The following is a 21,550-nucleotide window of genomic DNA, read 5'->3' as shown; positions in this document are numbered from 1 at the left end:
CCCCCAACACGAGATCAAGACAAATAAAATTCCTATTTTGCCGGCATCTTGTATCCATGCAGGGATCAACCAGACCTTGGAGGGTCTGATTAGTCAAGCCCAGGTTCAGGCTCCTGCCCAAACCCCAACCGCTCGATTATTTGTGCCCGAGTCTCTGCGACGCAGAGTATTGTCAGAACTGCATGATTCTAAAATTGCGGGTCATCCAGGTATTGTCAAGACCTTAGACCAGGGGTGGCCAACCGGTCAGAGGTAAAGAGCCGAAAAATATCGGTAGTCAAGCTAAAGAGCCGACATCATGCGCGCGCCGAAAGCATCAAAAAAAGGGGCGTGGTCTATTTTGACCCCTTGGGTGGGTGTGATACAAATATGCCTCCAATAGTGCAGTGCCATATATACATATGCCTCCAATAGTGCCAGATACACATATGCCCCCCACACGGTGCCAGGTATGCCCCTACGATGCCAGAAAGCTGGTATGCCCCCACAGGGCCAAAAAGCTGGTATGCCCCCACAGTGCCACAAACTGCTATGCCCCCACAGTGCCACAAACTGCTATGCCCCCACAGTGCCACAAACTGCTATGCCCCCACAGTGCCACAGACTGCTATGCCCCCCACAGTGCAAATTTCCCAGCAGCAGCACTCACCATTGTTGCTGCTGCTGCTGGGCGGGGAGAGGACAGTCTGGCGTCCCCCTGCAGTCCTGTCATGTCACTGAGGGGAGGAGAGCACAGCACAGGACACCGCGCGTCTCCTTCCACCTCACTTCCCTGTGACTGGGCCGCCCACCAATCAAAGCTCGCTGGCCGGCTCCTGATTGGCTGCTGGCCCGCGAGCTCTAATTGGCGGACGGCCCAGTCACAAGGATGCACAGTAAGGGGTAGGAGAGATGCGTGATGCGCACTCTCCTCCCCTCAGAAGGAGAAGGGATTCAGGGAACCGACAGCAGGGGGTACTGGGACGGACGGTGGGCGGCGGGCAGCAGTGGGAGCAGGAGCCACACTTTACAAGGGGGAGAGACGCATGAGGCTCAAGAGCCACAGGTTGGCCACCACTGCCTTAGACCTTTTGTCCTGGGTGGTTTGGTGGCCAGGAATGGCATGAGACGCCAGGGAATTTGTTTTGTCATGCCCGGTTTGTGCCCAACATAAAGTTCCCAGGTCCCGGCCCCTTGGGGTCCTTGTACCCATATCCATTCCTTCCAGGCCATGGTCACACTTAGTCATGGATTTCATAGTTGGGTTACCTGTGTCGTCTCAGTGCCAAGTTATTTGGGTCATCATCAACAGATTTTCTAAGATGGCACACTTTGTGGCTCTGAAACAATTACCTTCTGCCAAGGAGTTGGTTGGGTTATTTCTGCAACATGTGTTCAGGCTCCATGGCTTGCCCACCGACATGGTATCTGATCAAGGTCCGCAGTTTGTGGCACAATTTTGGAGACTTTTTTGTTCCTCTCTTAAAATACTTAAAAGACCAGTTTAACTTCAGCCTTTCACCCGCAGTTGAACGGACAGACTGAGCGGCTGAATCAGTCCCTCAAACAGTACTTGCGATGTTTTGTGTCCAAACTACAAAATGATTGGGTGAGCTTCCTGCCATTAGCCTTGAAAGCTTCACCCTTCTTTGTGGAATATGGTTTTCATCCACGGGCCAATTCTTTAGGACCAGAAGCCCCCAGATCTTCTTCCTCTTTCGTCTCTCACCTCAGAGTCATTTGGAGAAGAACCCATGAGGCTCTCAAGGAAGCAGTTTTTAAAGAAAAAGTGTTCGCTGACAAGTCCAGACGTCCTTGCCAGTTTAAAGTTGGTGACTGGGTGTGGTTATCCACCCGTAATTTCAAACTCCACCAATGTTCGGCGAGGTTAGGGCCGAGGTATATCGGACCTTTCGGATTGTCAAGAGGGTTAATCCGGTGGCCTTTCGCCTTTTGCTGCCCAAGTCCCTCAAAATCGCCAACACTTTTCACGCCTCCCTGCTTAAACCGGTGTTCTTCTTGCAAAGATTTCCCCGCAGGATTAACCCTGGGTCTTCCCCAGTGGTGGTACAGGGACAGCGAGAGTTCCAGGTGGAGAAGATATTGGATTCCAAGTTTCGTAGAGGTTCTCTACAGTTTTTAGTACATTGGAGGGGCTTCGGTCCAGAAGAGAGGTCTTGGGTTCCCGAGAAAGATTTACATGCTCCCAACCTTAAGAGGCTATTCTTTCGGGAATTTCCGTACAAGCCTGGTGTAGGGGTTTGTTGACCCCTCCTCAAGGGGGGTACTGTCAGCGTCTCAGACACTCAGCTGCCGGGGGCGGGTGCACAGAGGGTGCACACTGCGCTTCCGCCCGGCTCAGCCGAGCGTCCGTCTGTCACTTCCGCCCGGCACGAGCACACTACACTGAGCTCCCGGCGTACCCTTGCAGCCGCTCTGCGGTTGCCTGGCAACAGGGGACGCCGGGAGTCACGTGCTCGGCCACCTGAATGTAATTAGGAGCCGGGGGCCGGTCCACAGAGGGGCTGTTTCATTGGCTGCATTATCACTTTTAAGGGATAGCTGCAGGCAAGATGGCGCCAGTTATAGCTTTTCTCACAGCTATCCTGGTCGCATCTCCTGTTCCCGGACCCTGTCTCCCAGTGTCTCTGGTCTGCAGTCCTGGTGCCTCCTTGCCTCTGTTTCCCCAGCTCCCCCTCTTTTAGCCCTGCTGGTCTTTGCTAGCTGTGGGGCTAATTCTGGATTTCATTTGTGTATCCTCTCCCACGACGGGAGCTCTAGTTACGCAGGGTATTATTAATGTTAATCCTCAGTCGTTTTGGGGAATTCATTGGTTCAGTGTGGTGGTGATTTCCCGTGTTATTCCTCCTGTGTCTGCGACTGGGTCGCATCCCCGTCCTTGGCCTGGTGCCGGCAGACAGGATGTCTTCCCCAGTTAGGCCCAGTAGTCAGATTCACCTTTTGAGCATACCTCTGACGATCGCTGGCCCCTTGTCCCGACATAAGACCTAGCTGCATCGGGGTTGGAGCGGGCCTAACTCGCTCCTTCGGACGCGTCGGCCACAGGTGAACACTAGCACTCGCAGGGGCTTGAAATCTGCCAGAGGTACTCAACAGAGAGAGTGTAGGGTTCGCTGTGGCCGTCCTAACCGGCGGTCCCGGCTACGGGCTCACGCCTGGCGTTCTGTACCCAGCCCTCCAGCGTAACACCCTATGCACCTTGTTAAAACACTTTCTATGTCAGCTTTGTCATGTAGGCCATGAAACCATTTTAGTTGCCCCTCTTTGTACCGTGTCTAATTTATTAATATCCTTCTGAATAAATGGCCTACAGTACTGAACACTGCACTCTAGATGAGGTCGTAAGAAGAAACTATACAGTGGCATCATTACTTTTTTCTTTCTACTGTTGATAGCTCTCCCTATGAAACCAAGCATCTGACTTGCTTTCTTCATTGCTTTGTTACATTGCTTACCTGCCTTTAAGTCACATGAAACAGTGATTCCTAGATCCCTTTCCTCCTCAGTAGTTTTTGTTATAGCACCTTTTGATTTTTGAGCCTCGAGTGCATGATTTAGCATTTTTAGGGGGGCATTAAACTGTAATTGTTATGCTCTTGACTGTTTATTTATACCCCTTTCACACTGCAGCACTAAAACGGTATATTGCCATTTATTTAGCCTTTTAAAATGGTCAGAGCTATAGTGTGAACCCACCAGTTTTAAATTACTAGTTCAAGAAAACCGGTAATTCAAAACGGGTAAAAAGAAGGATCCTGCGCGGTACAGACCCGTTATTTGTGCAGCGTGAACGGGTCTGAACCGGTATATTGGATCCTGTAGCAATTTCCGCCTGCCCCCACCCACACACACACACACACACACACACACACACAACCTCCTGGAGCATGGAAGTGCCTCTAACGTTTATGAGTTTGTTTTCTTTCCCAATCCACAATGAACATATACATTTTCTGTTTGTAATTTGCATAGATTATGTGCAGTTTGTTGTAACTAGCATAAGCCCCTCTGAAATGTGCCAATGCGCTGTATTTTCATACCATTTCCCTTGTGCAATAATATAGTTGCAGTGAAACAAAGCGCTGGGGAAGCAGAGATCACATTTTCCTAAAACAACTACTAATAATAGGATGTGACAAGTTGCTCTCCAGTACCAGTGACTCTTTCTTACTTACATATCCATTGTGTTTATACAGCTCTGCCTCCTGTTTCTTCTGCTTGATGTCACTTCCTGCTATTCTCTTACAAAACAGACAAAACTGTCGTTCTGACAATTTGTTTAAATCAAATTTAACCAACTTATCTGAACAACAGTTGTGCGGTTTGGAGTTTTCATTCCAAACATCCAACTAGTTGGAAGGTTGAATGAAAGTTGGTCTAGTGGATAGATTATTTTTCATCCACTTATAGCATGTTACTACAAGTGCCAAAGTGTTATCTTGAAATGTACTTGAGCCCACCAATCAGCAGTCCAAGAACGCACGACCCAGATAGGACCTTTCACACAGAGACGGGATCTGGGTGGAACCAGCTTTTCCCGCCAATAACCCAGGTTCTTAGCTTGGTGTAAAATGGGGTGTTAGAAATGGTCTTGACCCCATCATTTTACATCACCACAATATAAAATGCAAAACTCATGTAGGAGTGTTTTGCATTTTATAATATTTCCATTTCAGAGTAAAAACCACCAAGAATCAGTGGTTTGTAAAACCACTGCTTAGTATATTTAGCCAATACTCTACAAACTCTGCGATACCTTGTGAAAATATATTGTACATCAAAATAAAATTATTTTTGCATTCCAGGCATACATTGGTGGAGCTCGTTTCAAGTTGGATGTGTATCTGTTTTAGTTTCACACATTTCCATAAAGCGCAAGTGCACCAAAAATGTTATATGTCTTTTATACGTCTTTAGAGGTGGAACTGTATGTATATGATTATGACTATAACAGTATGGCCACATTCACATAACTGACAAAAGTAGGCATGGGTAAACCACAGGTGCCTTTCAGAAGGGAACAATACACAACAATAATTGGCTAATGGCGTGTTTACCTAGTTCATTAGTTACCAGCCAGTCAAAATGAAGGAACATGATAACGGACAGTATAATGGTTAGCATTACTGCATCACAGCACTGAGGTCATGGGTTCCATTCCCACCATGGCCCTGTGTGGAGTTTGTATATTCTCCCCGTGCACTCCCGGTTTTCTGGTTTCCTACCACAATCCAAAAATATACTGGTAGGTTAATTAGCTCCCAACAAAATTAACCTTAGAATGAATGTGTGTGTGTGTGTGTGTGTGTGTGTGTGTGTGGTGGGGAATTGTAAGCTCCACTGGGGCAGTGACTGATTTGAAATTTCAAATATTCTCTGTACTGTGCTGCAGGATGTGTATGTAATATAAATAACTGGTAATAATTAATAAACATTAATATCAGCATCGATGGCTGAGGGCAGCCGAATAGAGCAACACTTGGATTGCTCCATCAGGCGCCATCTAGTGTCCTCTATATCTTGAGCACTTGCTTATTTGCAGAAACATTTGCAGCAGAGCAGACACATTTATTGCATACACTAGATCAGCCTCTCACCACACTTGATGCTCTCCAGGTGCACTGGGAGGTCTGCTTGTGCTGCAGCAATTAATTTCATAGCAATAAAGAACTGGGCTGGACCGAAGTAACCCACATGTTTCGCACCACACAGCTCTGTGATCTAGGAGGAAAACAAATCAGAAACGTGCATAAAACCAAAAAGGATTTCTTCAATAATATTGTGTACAAATGCATTCTCTGAAGTTTTGCTTTTATTCCATATCTATTCCACACATTAACTGTGTTTTGTATGATATTCCAGAGACGGTAATTATTACAAAACTAAAGCTGGTTCCCAGAGGATTTGCCCCATACAGATACCCTGGTCAAAGAAAAAGTTCCCAGAAGAGCACTGCAACTACCATGTGATGTCATAACATTACATGGACCTGCCCACACTCCTAAAGTACAGTATCATACCTCCCAACATGACCCTCTCCAGAAGGGACACATTGCTCTGTTTCTGGACTTCACTCATAATGTATGATTGCCGTCACCTGTTTCACACAGGTTTATTTATTAGAAAGGTGCTTCCACACAGGTGATGGCAATCATATATTATGAGGGAAGTCCCAGAAACAGAACAATGTGTCCCTCCTGGACACATTGCCTACTTCCAAAAGACCTAGAGCCTAATTCAGATTTGTATGCAATGCCGATGCCAATGCAGCTTTTCTCGGTAGACCACGCATGCGCCAAGTTAATCTATTGATGCAACCTACAATCAGCAGCAAAAATATAATGCTGTGGATTGTTTGAGCAAGGAGGACCCCAAAGCGGTATCTTGCTTAGGGCCCCATGAGGTCTAAATCCACCTCTGCTGAGTACACACTTGACAATATGTCACACAATCCCACAGATCAGAGTAACATATCAGGTACATCATCTAATGTGTACCTATAATATGCATGCTCCTGTGGGTCCCTAGTGACATCACCTCTTAGCAGATATCTCCACTTTGCTTGGGAGGAGTCCATTTGAATGAGGACACAGATATCACTAGAACCTGGGCCAGTGAATTTTCTGGGCCTTTCAGTGATAGGCCATCTGATTATTAACATTTTCAAAGTAATCAATCAGGGACTATAGTGGTGCGTCAGTCAGACCTCGGCATTGGCTGAGTTTTGGTTCCACAATGTGCCATAATGCATCACATACCTCATACAATCGCATAGGTGTACATTAGAGAGTGGGGCAGATGTATTAAACCAGGAGAAGAGATAAACTGGGGATAAAGTAAAAGGAGATAAAGCACCAGCCAATGGAACTGTGGGGTAGATTTATTAAGCTTGGTGAAGTGATAAAGTGTCTGGTTTTTATCACCGGCCAATCAGTTCCTACCTGTCATTTTTCAAACCAAGCCTGTAACTTCACAGGTAGGAGCTGATTGGCCGGTGATAAAACCCAGACAGTTTATCACTTCACAAGCTTAATAAATCTGCCCGTGTTTGAAAATGACAGTTGGTTGTTAATTGGCTCGTGCTTTCTCTCCTTTCACTTTATCTACACGTTATCTTCAGTTTATCTCTTTTCCAGGCTTAATACATCTACCCCAATGCGAGTGGGATAAGGGCACTCCGATGGCAGTTAGTAACAGGTGACAATATGTGGAAGAAGAAAAAAGGCACTGTGGCCAAGTTCTGGAACCAGAAGGAGTCAAGAAGAGGCCAATGTTTAGCCATAGCTAAAAAAAATGACATAAACAAACAGGTGAAGACACTGTGATAAAGCAGGAAAGAAGCAATAGAATTAAGAGCAAAAGACACCAGAGAGGCGAGACAGAACCTGGCATCGCCAAGTTAAGAGTTTGGCAGAAGGCACAAGAAAAATAAAAAGCTATGATCTCTGTATATAAACTAAAGTTGGCCATACATCTACAGATTGATTGATAGATTGGGTTGGTTGGGACAAAAACCTGGTAATATCTGAATGACAGTTTTTGGCAGCTTTCCAGCATTTCACAGCAAATAGTCAACTGTCATCTGCTCTTATTACCAGGTTTTTGTTACAACCGGGGGGGGGGGGACGACTTTCACTAGGCCACCAAGACTCCCTAGACACTTGTCTCATGCCTCAACTGCCTCAGCCTCTGTAGCTACCCAGAGTTCCTCCAGACAAGGTCACCCTAGCTCATTTGGAAGGAGCGGATGCTCTGACACCAGCCCGCATTTGCCCCAAATTGCACAGCAGTATTGATTGTGGTGTGTCTTAAGGCACCAACTAATTAGGCCCCAGTAGAGAAGGCCAAACCCTAATTATTTTCTTTCCAATACTGGCTACAATAACTTGTAATAATAAATAAGTAGAAATAAGTAATGTGTAGCGGAGCACAGTACACTAATAAAAAGATACAATGTATATTTTGGTTAAGTATAACTGGTCAGTTGTTCATTTGTTTTTTCCTAGGCTACTCACATGTGCAATAAATGTGGTTAAACTTTCCTCTACTATGACAGTGGTAGTTCCCCCTAAAAGACGAAAGTCCTTTTCTTCTACCTTTGAATTAAGACTGGTAGTAGCCAGAACAAACCAATACAGCAAAAAGCAATGCCTTATCCAAGCTGCTTGCTCTACGCCCTCCCACATCTTGGCTAACTGGGAAGTGATGGTTTAATAAATAAGCCCCTAGTGTCACTGCTTTACAATTAAACCCCAAAAATTTTCAAGTATAGATAATATATGTTGTACCTACTGTAGTGCACATACTGTTTTCTTATATACTAGTGAAATTTGTTAGTGTTGTTGAGTTTATTAAAAAGGTCTGTAGAGTATCAAGTTAATCTGTATTAAACATTGTATAAATATTACCAGCCCAGGAAGGGGATGCAGTTTAAATCCCGGCGGTCGGGATCCCGGCATTCAGAATCCAGACGCTGGAATCCCGACCGCCGAAATCCCAACAATTTCTCCCTCCGTGGGTGTCCACGACACCCCTGGAGGGAGAATAAATTAGCGTGCCGAGCGTAGCGAGGCACCGGGCCCGCTGCGTGGTGAGCGCAGCGAGCCCGCAAGGGGGGGCGATCCACGTCCCCCCCTTGTCAGGATTTCGGCGGTCGGGATTCTGGCGTCGGGATTTTGAACGCCGGGATCCCGACCGCCGGGATTTCATACTGAATCCCCAGGAAGGATGCTGCCACATTTGAATATGTTAATAAGTGTAGCAGTGACTAAAGGTATGCCATCTGGAGTGAGCACCAACTTGGCATTACAACTTCACCTCAAAACATTTTAGGCCCGAAAAATTGATTTTCTCTGAGCACCGCAAAATGATTAAGCACAGAAATTAGGCCAGAAAGAGATTTAAATTCCAACTTTACTCAACAAGCAGACACACTGATCAACAGGAAAAGTTAGGAGTGCTCAAATTAACCTGGGACCTTCCAGTAATTACCCTGGGAAAGCAGGGTTTTATTTATTTATTTATTTTTTAACAGTTTTTTAGATAGCGCAGTATATTCTGTTGTGCTTTACAAAAGGAGACAGTGATGCAACAAACAGGGTATTTACAGGGAATCGGTACATCTGTCAGACCAGACTTAGGTCTACAGTCATTAGGTCGACCCCGGAAGGTCGACTGGCCCCAAGGTCCACAGGGTTAAAGGTCGACATGGGTCAAGGTCGACATGGGTTTAGGTCGACAGTCATTGGGTCGAAATGAGTTTTTCACAGTTTTTTTACCCGGATGTCGACACAGTCGACATGGACACAGTTGGTGTTGAACCGCAGCCGCTCGCTTCACTCGCAATGCTTCAGGCACGGTGCCTGGCTACGCTCGGCCCACTATTTTATTCTCCCACCACGCCCTAGTGGATGGTAGGGCATGAAATACCGCCTGTCGGCACATGTCGGCTCAAAAAAACTGTGAAAAACTCATGTCGACCTAATGATTGTCGACCTAAACCCATGTCGACATTGGCCCATGTCGACCTTTAACCCTGTCGACCTTGGGGCCAGTCGACCTTCCGGGGTCGACCTAATGACTGTCGACCTAAGTGTGGTCTGACAGATGACCATTTCCGATTTACAGACAGTCAAAGGTAGGAGGGCCCTGCTCGCAAGCTTACAATCTATAGATTAATATTTACTGTAATATTATCAATTAAAGCTTACAAACCTAACAATGTCATATTTTTACCTCTGTAGGGCATATAACGCATGGTAAAATAGTATAACTAGAAATCAATTTGTGCAGTTGTGTTTTAATTCAAAAGGTGTTCAAATGCTTACATGCACTGCAGGCAAAAAACAATAAATGCATAGGACCAAATGGACAATCTAAAAAATATCTCTGTATGTACAGTATATAGACTGATGCTGAATGAATAAATATATATAGCCATACATCACTACAGTAATACATAGGGTGACCACGGTTGGGTATAAAATCCTGAGGTGTTGTTTCCGTAAACCCACTGGTAGGAGGGGGGGAGAAACACTGGGCCTAGTAGTTTGGCTCTCTTGACGGGGTTCGTAGCCCCCGAAGGATGAGACAGCGAAAGGCTCAGTCTAGTATCCATTCCCAAGGAGCGGTCAAAAGGCTGGGACTGAGTACATGGCTCCTGTTCCAGAGGTTCGTAGCCTCTGATGGGGAGACCGCGAAAAGCCCAGCTTAGTACCTTAACCTTGGGATTGGAGAAACACTGAGACTGAGTAGATTGCTCTTCCGAGGGGGCCTCAACCTCTAAGGGAGTCATTCGAAAAGCCCAGTGGAGTATCCATTCCCATGCCAGGGGCTGGAAAGTGCCCTACGATGGGAGCAGAGAAACACTTGGTCGGACGCTGATCGGTTGGCTGCCTGGAGTCCGAGGCTACACTGTGCCCCCGGGGAAACTCGGGGGTGCCGAACATGCACGGGTGATCCCAAAATCACCATGCACTAGTAAGTACTTGCACTACTCACTTCCCCTCTAGGTTAGGCTGCACGTCCTTACCTCGTCTTTTTGGATAGGGTAGGACAATTTTTCACACACCTACCCTGGCCTTCTGGCTGGGATCCTCTTTATTATTTATTTCTCTTCTCTCTTCACGTTCGTGCACTTTTCACGTTTTCTGTTTTCTGTAGTGTGTCACGTTTTTTTGGGTTGCGTGGTTGACCCTTATGGGTCTACCATTCCCCAATGTACCGAAGCTCTCATCCTTTTGGGGAGAGCTTCGGTCCCCTTGAGGGTGACCCCGAGCCGCAAGGCGGAGGGAAGCCTAATGCGGGTCTCTCCAAACCTTCGGGTGCGGAGGACCCACCGTCCTGACCCTTCCGGGGATTGAGGAAAGCGGGTCTCTCTAAGCTTCGGCAAAGAGGACCCACCAATCCCTTTTTTCCCCTCTTCGGCCTTATGGCTGAGAGGGGTTGGGGGAAAAACAGGGCCCTTCTCCTTTGGGAGAGGGTCCATCGATCGCACGGCCCCCTATGCACGTGTTTAGGCACAGCACTGGTGGTGGGAGCACACCTCGGGCTCCCTGAGTTTCTTCAAACTCATCCTGACAGTCCCAATCACAATGGACAAGATGCAGGCAATAGCATCCTGATGTTCAAAATATATAGTGTTCCCGCTAGGCTGTTTTAGCGAGGTGCTGCGCCCTGCCCGATTTTTAAAGGGCAAAATGCGCCCTGCCCCTCTAGCAGCGCCCCACTAAATCAGCCTGCAGTCTGTCCCGCCAGGAGTGCCCGGGCCGTCGCATCGCTGAAGGCAGCTCAGTGACGTAGTCATGGCCGGGCAAGCCCCCTTCAGCAATGCGGCGGCCCGGGCACGCCTCCTTTGGTGATGCGGCGGCCTGGGCACGCCCCCTGTAGTGACGCGGCGGCCCGGGCACGCCTCCTGTAGTGACGCGGCGGCCCGGGCACGCCTCCTGTAGTGACGCCGTGGCTCGGGCACGCCTCCTGTAGTGATGTCGGCGGACCAGGCACGCCCCCTCTAGTGACGTCGGCGTGCCCAGTCCGCCCCTCCAGCGCCCTGCCTCATTTGGTTCCTAGAAGGAACACTAATATAGATGGATCCTGGTAAGTATTTTAACCCTACTCGAACCCACCCCTCCCGCAGCGGGATACGGTCAGTTGGTCCACCTAAAGATGGTCGACAGTCATTAGGTCGACACCGTTGGATCAGCATACTTAAAGGTCGACAGGTGTCTTGGTCGAAATGGCACAAGGTCGACAGGTGTCTAGGTCGACATGGGTTAGGTTGACAGTCAAAAGGTCGATATGGGGTTTTTCACTGTTTTTTGACCCGACATGTGCGAACAGGCAGTATTTCATGCCCTACCATCCACTAGGGCATGGTGGGAGAATATACTAGTGGACGCGGTGCACTTAAAACTGTGTCCATGTCAACTGTGTCGACATACAGGTCAAAAAACAGTGAAAAACCCCATGTCGACCTTTTGACTGTAGACCTAACCCATGTCGACCTAGGCACCTGTCGACATTGTGCCATGTCGACCTAGACACTTGTTGACCTTCCAGTATGTCGACCTAATGACTGTTGACCATCATTAGGTCGACCCAATGATCCCAACCTCCACAGCCTAGCCCTAACCGTCCCCCTTCTGCAGCCTAAAGGGGTATACACATAGGATGATTTCAGCCCCCCATTCTAAGCGATCTAACTAGATTGCTTAGAATTGTAGCATGGATATATCCATGTGTATGGCCTGCAGTGATGGCGATGCTTACACTGTCTTTACTGCTAGATTGCAGGGCTCAGCAGGATCGCTCAGCACACAGCATTGCGGGGTGCATTGCTAGATGTGCTGAGCGATCATGCTAAAGCTTGTCACTCAGCACAGGCAGCAGTCGCTCCGTGTGTATGCGGCCCAGCCCTATTCTCTCCTTACCCAAAGCCTCCCCCTAGTACCTAACCCTAATACTTACTGTAGGTATCCACTTTTGGGGAACTGACTGTCGGGATCCTGAATTCATTCCATTTCCACATGCACAGTTCCAATATTCCCAGTCACCTCTCTTCCCCACTTGAAATTGGTGATTCAGAATGTTTATTTTATCATCATTCAGGAAATGGATACACCAGTGTCAAACCTACATTTTTGGGGAACTGAAGCTGTAACTGTTATGAAGTTCCCTTCACAACCAGTAACAATAGGGTAACATGGTACAAAGGGCCTTGTAACACTTGCATGGACAGCACACACCACTCGCGGTCATCAAAATGACCTTGTTAGATACCTCTTTGTCCCGGGCTCCATCTCACCTTTATTTATACCCAGCCTCCTTCATAGGATGCTATTACTGTGAATGTCACAAAAATAAGTTCTGCAGATTGTAGGGAACTGTAGTTTAAACCGGTTTAAACCACATTTCACGCTATTTATAGAGCGCAAATCACAGAGCTAGACTACAACTCTCAGCAGCCCACATGGTACGAAAAATTTACTCAATTAAAAAGGTGCTTCAGGGCTCTGCGGGATGAAGGGTATGTTGGCACTCACAGATATGTTGGCACTTATATTTTGTGCATTTCTCACAAAGATGTTGGCACTCAAATGGTTAAGCTTCATTAGTTTCACAGTAGATGATGCCCTGGGATACATCATACATTAATGCGATCAGCTGTGGGGAGCCAGCAGAGGGCTCCGACAGAACAGGCACACAAGCGTCTCATGCGCGCGCTCCCCCTTCTGACGCATGGCACACAGTGGTGATTGCCGAGACTATCACCAGGAGCAAGTCCATTGAGAGCTGCTCCATCTGTACACATCATCCAATAAAGTTCAGAAAATAGGTACAGTACCCTTTTACAATAGATAGATAGATAACATACAACCCAACTGGCCTGCTTTCTGTGGGAACGTCCCATCTTTTTGGGACTTTCCCGCATACTGCCCGGGGCCTGTTCTGCGGTGGGGGGGCGGGGCAGTCGGTAGTCCACCCTGTCAGGCCCCTACAGCAGTGAAAGTTGGGCATGGCCTTGTGGGAGGGTCGCGAGTATAGGCCAAGCCCCCTTCCTGCTAGGTCACACCCCCAAAATTTGGGATGCACCAAGCGTCCCTCCTCAAAGTTGGGAGCTATGAGATAAATATATAGACTAACAGTGCTGGTCAGTGGGGCACCCGATGGTCGACATGCACTTATGAGCTGAGCTGAGTTCCTTTTTTAACACAGTAATCATTATACTAAATAATAGAGATGAGCGGGTCCGGATCGCTGGAATCCGACAGATCCGAATATGGTGAACCGAGTCAGGATCCGAGTCGGCTCGGGAGTTCCCGCCTGAATTCCGGACCGAAAAAGAGGCAAAACGTCATCATTGCGCTGTCGGATTCTCGCGGGATCTGGATTCTATATAAGACGCACGCGCGCCCCGCCATCTTTACTCCTTTTGGCCCAACTACAGTAAATTAAAACAATTTTGTGAGCTGTGAAGTGACTAATATTATTGAGGTTAATAATACTTTAGGGGCAAAAACAGGCCCAAATTCTGTTATTTTAGCAATTTTTTGCATTTTTCCAAAAAAATCCAGATCCAAAACCAGAACCCGCAAGGGTGGTTTTGCCAAAACCAATCCAGATCCAAAACACGAAGGGAGATCCAGATCCAAAACCAAAACCCGAAAAAGTGGCTGCCGCACATCTCTACTAAATAATAGTACCAATAGTGTATAGGTGGGCGATCTTGAGCAAATTCAGCTTGCACTATGCTTTATAAAGTCTAGTGCTGCGTGAATTATTAACTAGTATTACCAGCTTTTTCCATTTGCTTCACCACTAAAAGGTAAAATCCATACAACAAAACTGGTTCCTGAAGTGCTACTGTTGTAAATGGCATGTGCTGCAGTAGCTACTCTGAGAGCACTAATGCTGAACAATAATGAAACCCTTTATAGACACTTTCATAGGGATACAGTCATTGGGAAACCACCAAGTAGGTCGACAAGCATTAGGTCTACACCACTAGGTCGACATTCAGATAGGTCGAAATGAGTTTAGGTCGACATGAGTTTAGGTCGACACGCAGTAAGGTCGACAAGACTTTAGGTCGATATGGTCATTAGGTCGACATGGGTTAGGTCAACAGGGTCATTAGGTCGACATTGGTCATTCGGTCTACATGGTTTATTTTTTTACTGGGTTTTTTTTTGAGCCGACGTGCCGACAGGCGGTATTTCATGCCCTACCATCCACTAGGGCGTGGCGGGAGAATAAAATAGTGTACCGAGCGTAGCGAGGCACCCAAAGCATGGTGAGCGCAGCGAGCGTTGCAAGGGGATGTGGTGGCATGTTTTGGTGTCCACCATCCACTAGGACATAAGGGTAAACAATAAATAAAAATAATAATAATAAATTGTCGACTTTTTCACTGTCGACCTTACCCATGTCGACCTAATGACCCTGTCGACCTTACCCATGTCGACCTAATGACCCTGTCAACCTTACCCACGTTGACCTAATCACCCTGTCGACCTTACCCATGTCTACCTAATGACCATGTCGACCTAACCCATGTCGACATTCCTGCATGTCAACCTAGACACATGTCGACCTAATGTGTCAACCTAATGACTGTCTAACAACTTGCTGGTGACCAACTGATCCATAAGTGTGTGTGTGTGTGACAGAGAGAGAGGTAAATATGGGGCAGATGTATGAAGCAGTGATAACGAAGCAGTGATAACGAAGCAGTGATAACGAAGAAGTGATAAAGTGTCTGGTACTTTATCACTGGCCAATCAGCACCTAATAGTCCCTTTTTAAACCCAGCCTGTAACTTAACAGTCAGGAGCTGATTGGCCGGTGATAAATTACCAGGCACTGTATCACTTCTCCTCCCTTATCCCTGCTTTATACATCTGCCCCATAGTGTGAGAGAGATATGTGCTACCAGGATTGTGCTGCTCAAACAGAATCTTTCATTCTGCTACAAACACCAGCATCTACCACTGTCATTGTTACTGTGGTTTGCTGTACAAAACTAAGCAGAGTTCTTGGTCTCAGGGGAGACACTTATTCCATTATATGCTGATCGGCAGTGAAGGCATTTGCACAACCTCAGCTGACTGGTAATTCCAGTGCATTAAGAAGAGGCCTAACTGGTCCTGTAAGTATGTAAAGTCTACTCTGACATCAGCACTCACACTACCTGCTAGTACTGTTTACAAGCATTCATATGGCAAGGCTATATAAAGATGGCACTGCCCTTTCCAGCTGCAGATACCAACCAAAGCTATACTGCACCATCCCCCTTCCAGCTGTGCACGGCATAGAATCATACAGCCTGTCACAGCAGTGTGATGCGGGGTACACACCAGGACGACCCGCTCACGATGCACATCGTGAGCGGGTCGTCAGTGTCTCGTCCGACCCGCTCACGATGACGCGGGAGGGCACGACCCGCTCACGATGTGCACCGTGAGCGGGTCCGATCCGATGGCGACCCGCACCCGGTTCTATGGTCGTCATTGAGATCCTACCTGCAGCAGGTAGGATCTCAATAACGACCGACCGACCCGCGGGACCGCGCATCGGATCGGAATCGCTCCACACCAGGTCAGAAAAGGGCCCAATCAGCACACAATCTACATCCGATTGATCGGAATTGGATCTAGATTGTGCTGATCGGGCCCTAGTCGTCCTGGTGTGTACCTAGCATTAGGAACCCACCTGGTGTAAAGTTTCCGCAGGTAGCTGGCATCCTCTGAACAGCTCACCCACTTTACTGCTATCAGCTGCCAGTCTTGCAGATCCTTCAGCCTGACACAAGGAGAAGAGCTCAGAGTAACGTTTCTGTTCATTGTCACTAAGAGGCAGATACGGTCCCCCAGCTGCTTGGCCAGCAGGCACCACTGAAGGTGCTGAGTCCATAGATCTGCTGCTGCTGCTGCCTGGGAATCACAGCCTAATGAACCCAAGCCAATAAAACATAAGGCGGGGAGCAGTGGCTTTCCTTACTTTGTACGTTTGTCACTCTCTTCCTGTGCTGCTTTCTCAACTAGAGATAAAAAGCTGAAAATAGGAGGTGTTACTGCAGCTGGTGAAACATCCTCTCTCTGCATTGCTGCTATGCTGTGCAGGGTCGTGAGTCTGCTGCCCCCTACTGTTCACAGGTCGAACATACATGGGATGACACCAATGCACAGCAAACTCAAATGTGAAAATGAATACATGATAATGAGAATGTGAGATATTTTGGAAGAGTTTTCCCGTTATTTTAAAGCAGCAATCATTTACACTGCAAAAAAAAAAAAAAAAACAGGTTGATTTTGTCATGGAATTGATTGCCGCTTTAAAGTAATGGAAGAACTCTCCAAAAATCTCTCACTTTCTGATGGGTATGGGTAAAAACGGGACCAAGACAAGACCCCAGATCACCGAACCAGACATCAAAATCTGCAGTCCGGAGCTTGTAGTGTCCGGTCCGGGGGGGGTGTCCCTTCCTGGAGGTGTCCTGTCCGGGGTACTTCATGTGACAGCTGTTACCAGGGAGAGGAGGAGGGGGAGAATAAAGCCTCCCTGTATGGTCCAGGGGCATGTAGCAAAAACCGGAATGGTCTGGACCACACGAGGAGGCTGTAATCTCCCCATCTCCTCTCCCTGGTGACAGCTGTCACAAGCATCGCCCAGACAAGACACCCCCCGGACCGGACACTACAAGCTCCGGACTGCAGATTTTGATGTCTTGTCCGGGTCTGGTTTTGACATAGTCCCCTTTCTGATTCCCACACCCTATTACATTTGGCCCAAATCAAAGAAAATCATTCTATTCTTTTTCTTTGACTTAAAACATAAAACAAAATTGCAAAAAAAAAAATGACGACCTTAAAAAAGTAGGAAGTTCAATTGTAAATTATATATAATAAAAATAAGATGGAATAAAAAAGAGATAAAATAAGGTGAACTAAGTATCTAACAAAAATCCATAAAATGACAAATGTGTATATACAGGTTGGGTATATCCAAGCAAATTAGAAAAGGATGTGGCTTTGATTCAGTTGTGTATTTACATGTTTTATTTGTTTCATTTAATGAATAAATATAAATATTCTTAAATTTAAGCGCTCTCTGAATATTGATATATATATATATATGTCTCATATTAGTCTTCCAATAAACTATCTCTCTTCCTATCACTCTCTCTCGTTCTCTTTTTCCCTGACACTGTCTCTCTCTCCCTGACATTTTCTTTAATTAACTCTTTTTCTATGAATCCCCTCTATCGCTCTCTCTTTCCCCAGCCCAAACCCCCCATTTCTTTCTCTACCTCTCTTTCTCACCCCCCCCCCCCCTCTCTCTCTCCCTTTGTTGCTTCCCTAAAGGCACCCATGCACGGTACAATTGCCAGGTGCGATGAGATGCGTGCTCCCGTGCGCATTCCATCACACAGTTCAAAAAAGTATGTGCTGCACATTATTTTTGTACTAGATTGCATCGCATTGCATCTCATTGCATTGCAAAATGTACACAATGCAATGCAATGTAGTCCAAATTGCATACAATAATTATACCGTGTATGGGCACTGTAAGGGAGATTGTAGTGACAATGGGCTTTTGCTATGGGACTCAGGAAGTCCCTGGCTAGGCTCCCTTATCTCCAGTGAAAAGCAATCTTAATTCTTCAGACATTTTGAACAATGCTTTGCTTCCAACCAGGGGCGTAAGTTCGTCCCAGTTAGCCAGTTAGCCAGAGGCAAGATAAATATTGGTGCCCCCCCTCACACACCCTCACACACACTCACACACACCATCTTATATAAATATGTGTCTATGGTCCTGCTAGGAGTGGGAGTCAGCCACAGAAGCAATAACGACGTCTTTCAATTAACTGATTCAAACTCACAGGGCAGGGGAGGTGCCGGACGGCAGACATTGCCTTATAGAGTTCTGCTTCCAACTTTGTGGCAATTTGGGGAAGGCTTTTTTCTATATCAACATGACTGTGCCCCAGTGCTCAGAGCAAGAACTATAAAGACATGTGGCCAGATTCTCTAAGCTTCAAAAGTGATAAACTGGAGAGTGATAAACAGCCAGCCAATCAGCTCCTGTCTGACATTTTTCAAACGCAGTCTGTGACATGGTAGGCAGGAGCTGATTGGCTGGCTGTTTATCACACTCCATTTTATCACTTTTGAAGCTTAGAGAATCTGGTCCATGGTATGATGAGTTCAGTGTTGTAGAACTTGGTTGGCCTGCACAGAACCATGATCTCTACCCCATGGAGAACCTTTGAGATGAAATGGAGATTGTGAGCCAGGCTTTCTTATTCAAGACATAGGCAAATGCAGGGTGGTGGTGGGGGGTTTCTGGTTTCCTGGAAACCCCCCCTCTTCTTGGCAAGTGCCTTAAATTATGACAACAATAGCACTGGTATATAATATGATCAATAGAGCTGCCACCACATCATGCAGTGTAAAGGCCCATACACACTGGGCGACTTTGAGCTGAAAGTCTCTCAAAACAGCAGGTTTGAGAGGCAGGTTTGAGAGGCTTTCAGCTCAAAGCCGCCCAGTGTGTATGGCCCAGTGTGTACAGCGTTGAGTGGTGAGCGCTGCTGTGCGCTCCCACAACAATGCCGTGAAAGCCGTTCATTTGCTGGTTATACCAGCAGATGAGCGGCCTTCAGGACGGCTTTGCATAGCGCTCCGTTATGCAATGCCGTCCTCCCCCCCTCTGTCAGTACCGGGCAGGGGGAAAGCCGCTCAGTGTGTATGCACTGAGCGGCTTTCCCCGCAGCGATGAACGCCATCATCGCTGTCCATACACACTGGGCATAGTCGCCCAGTGTGTATGGACCTAAAGGGACAGGGCAGAGCTGCTGCATATGCCTAGTGCACCAGCTTCTTCTTCCACATTTACTGTATGTGTGGATCTGAGCCCTCAAACATCGCAATAGAATCAGAAAATAGCTGCCAAGAGGAAGAGCCTTACCATGAAGTGGGAGATTGTGAGCTTAGAAAGTGCAGTACTGGTTCTATTATGTTTGTGTATACAGGGCCGGTGCAAGGCACCGGAGCGCCCCAGGCGAGTCGGGGTGGGGGCGCCCCGGTGCTGGGGGGGGGGTGGTACCTGTGTAAACAGCTTGCGTCCCCGGCGTCCCTGCAGTGCTGGAGCGTGCAGGGGTGTTCCCGCGCCGCCGTGCGCATAGTGCTAGTTATTATCTATTCACTGTACGGACCCCGCCAGCCGCGGCTAGCTTATACACAATGACAGTGCCGCAGGTTCCCCCGGCGGCACGGACACCCCTGCACGCTCCAGCACGCTCCAGCACTGCAGGGACGCCGGGGACGCAAGCTGTTTACACAGGTACCACAGTTCGCTAACCCTCCATGCTGGGGGTGATGGGAGAACTGCCACCCTCCAGCTGCCTAGTGGTGCCGCCGGCCCTGTGTGTATATATTTATTATATTTTTCCTGACAACTTATCCACTTTTTGAAACAGCCCATACCAGGGGTCCTTAAACTATTTTACTCTGAGACCCCACTAGACAATAAAAATAATTACGGGACCCCAGCAAGGTACTGCAGAAGGTCATCACATCACACGCGTAGTCAGCAGACAGCACATACATGGCAGCATGGAAGCACAAAATGATGTGTGGAGTCTGATGTAACAGACAATTCAACAGATATTTCAGACTCCTTGAATCACTGACTGAGATTAGAAAAGTCATCAGCCAGATGGTCAGCATCATGGAATCGCGACCCCATGCTGAGAAGTTCGGGACCCACTTTGGGGTCAGGACCCACAGTTTGAGAACCGTTGGCCTATACCACCTGTACTATTAAATAGTAATACTGTTTTCGAAACAGTATCCAGTGTATAAAAAGACCTTTTACCACTCCCCCAGACCCCTTCGCTTAGTCCAATGCGCTGCAGAGTGGGAGATTTTGGGTTACATTTGGAAACCCTCCTCTAAAAATCCTGCGTTTGCCACTGCAAGATCATGTCATGACCTCATAAATGCTCTACAGAATGAATGGGCACAAAATCCCACAGAAACGCTCCAACATCTTGTTTAAAGTCTCACAGGAAGAGTGGAAGCTGAAAAAGCGGATCAACTCCATAACAAAGTATATGTACCTGAATGCACTGTTATTACAGTCCCTGTTGGTGTAATGGTCAAGCAAATGAATACTTTTGTCCACATATTGTATTGACAGTAGATCACTAGATAGTTTTGGAACAGAAAACAACCAAAAGAAAATACAACTGTAAGAAATAGATCATTTTGGCTATAATTGCAGCAATTTAAAAAAAATTGGTAATGTTATCTCAATAGGTAAAATTATATCCACCTAGTGGGAAATGTTATTTTTTCCAAAATACCTTAAATTTTTCATATGGCCTGGATAGAAAAATTAAAGAAAGAATTACAGAAAAAGGGGTATATTCAATTACCAGTGATCACTTGGGGATATCCAAATAGCCCTGTTAAGCTGGGGGCTCAGGCATGCAAATCAGAATCCTAGATAAGCAGCCATTGGAGACCTATTTTCCATCCTATATCACATAGAGTCAGTGGTGTAGTTAGGTGCCATGGTGCCCAGGCATGTGCTGCGCCCCCCTCCCCCCAGTTTGTAGTAGGTGAAAAAGGGGCCACGGCTTAACATTATACCACATAATGCCCATAGCACATTTTAGCAAACTTTATAATACCAATTACACATAAAGCCACATGCTGTAATGCCAATTGCAAATAAGGCCACACATGATGCCCATTGCATACTATATACTAAACTGTAATGCCCATTACATACTATATAACAAACCGTAATGCTCATTATACATTTGACACATAAGTACCACTCACTACATGCTCAATGCCAGGGGCTTCATGCTCGATGCCAAGGGGCTTCATGCTCGATGTCAAGGGGCTTCATGCTCGATGCCAAAGGGGACTGAAATTGTTCCTTGTCAAGGGGGACTGAAATTGGTCATTGCCAAGGGGAACTGAAATTGCTCGTTGCCGAGGGGGACTAAAATTGCTTGTTGCCAAGGGGGACAGAA

At 47.0% G+C, this 21,550-nt stretch overlaps 2 protein-coding genes across 3 annotated transcripts in view; one reads left to right on the top strand and one right to left on the bottom strand.

Moving 5' to 3' along the window:
* The window catches only part of REPS2 (RALBP1 associated Eps domain containing 2), a 146,259-nt gene extending 129,723 nt beyond the window's left edge, over nt 1-16,536 (bottom strand). Inside the window, exons 1-2 of one of the 2 annotated variants that reach the window (XM_083173946.1) lie at nt 16,210-16,536; nt 5,598-5,721 (exon numbers count right to left, since the gene is read on the bottom strand). In XM_083173946.1, the coding sequence (XP_083030072.1) occupies nt 5,598-5,721; nt 16,210-16,410 (325 nt within the window). In that variant the 5' untranslated portion in view covers nt 16,411-16,536. The remainder of the gene's footprint in view (nt 1-5,597; nt 5,722-16,209) is intronic. The other variant, XM_083173945.1, reaches the window with a different exon arrangement.
* Nucleotides 1-21,550, top strand: part of LOC146060581 (uroplakin-3b-like protein 1) — a 90,152-nt gene that overhangs the window by 25,379 nt on the left and 43,223 nt on the right. The window lies entirely within an intron of this gene.

Source organism: Crinia signifera, chromosome 2 (genome assembly GCF_055691185.1).
Source record: "Crinia signifera chromosome 2, ASM5569118v1, whole genome shotgun sequence".
Lineage (NCBI taxonomy): Eukaryota > Metazoa > Chordata > Amphibia > Anura > Myobatrachidae > Crinia > Crinia signifera.
This window is presented reverse-complemented; position numbering and strand designations above follow the sequence as displayed.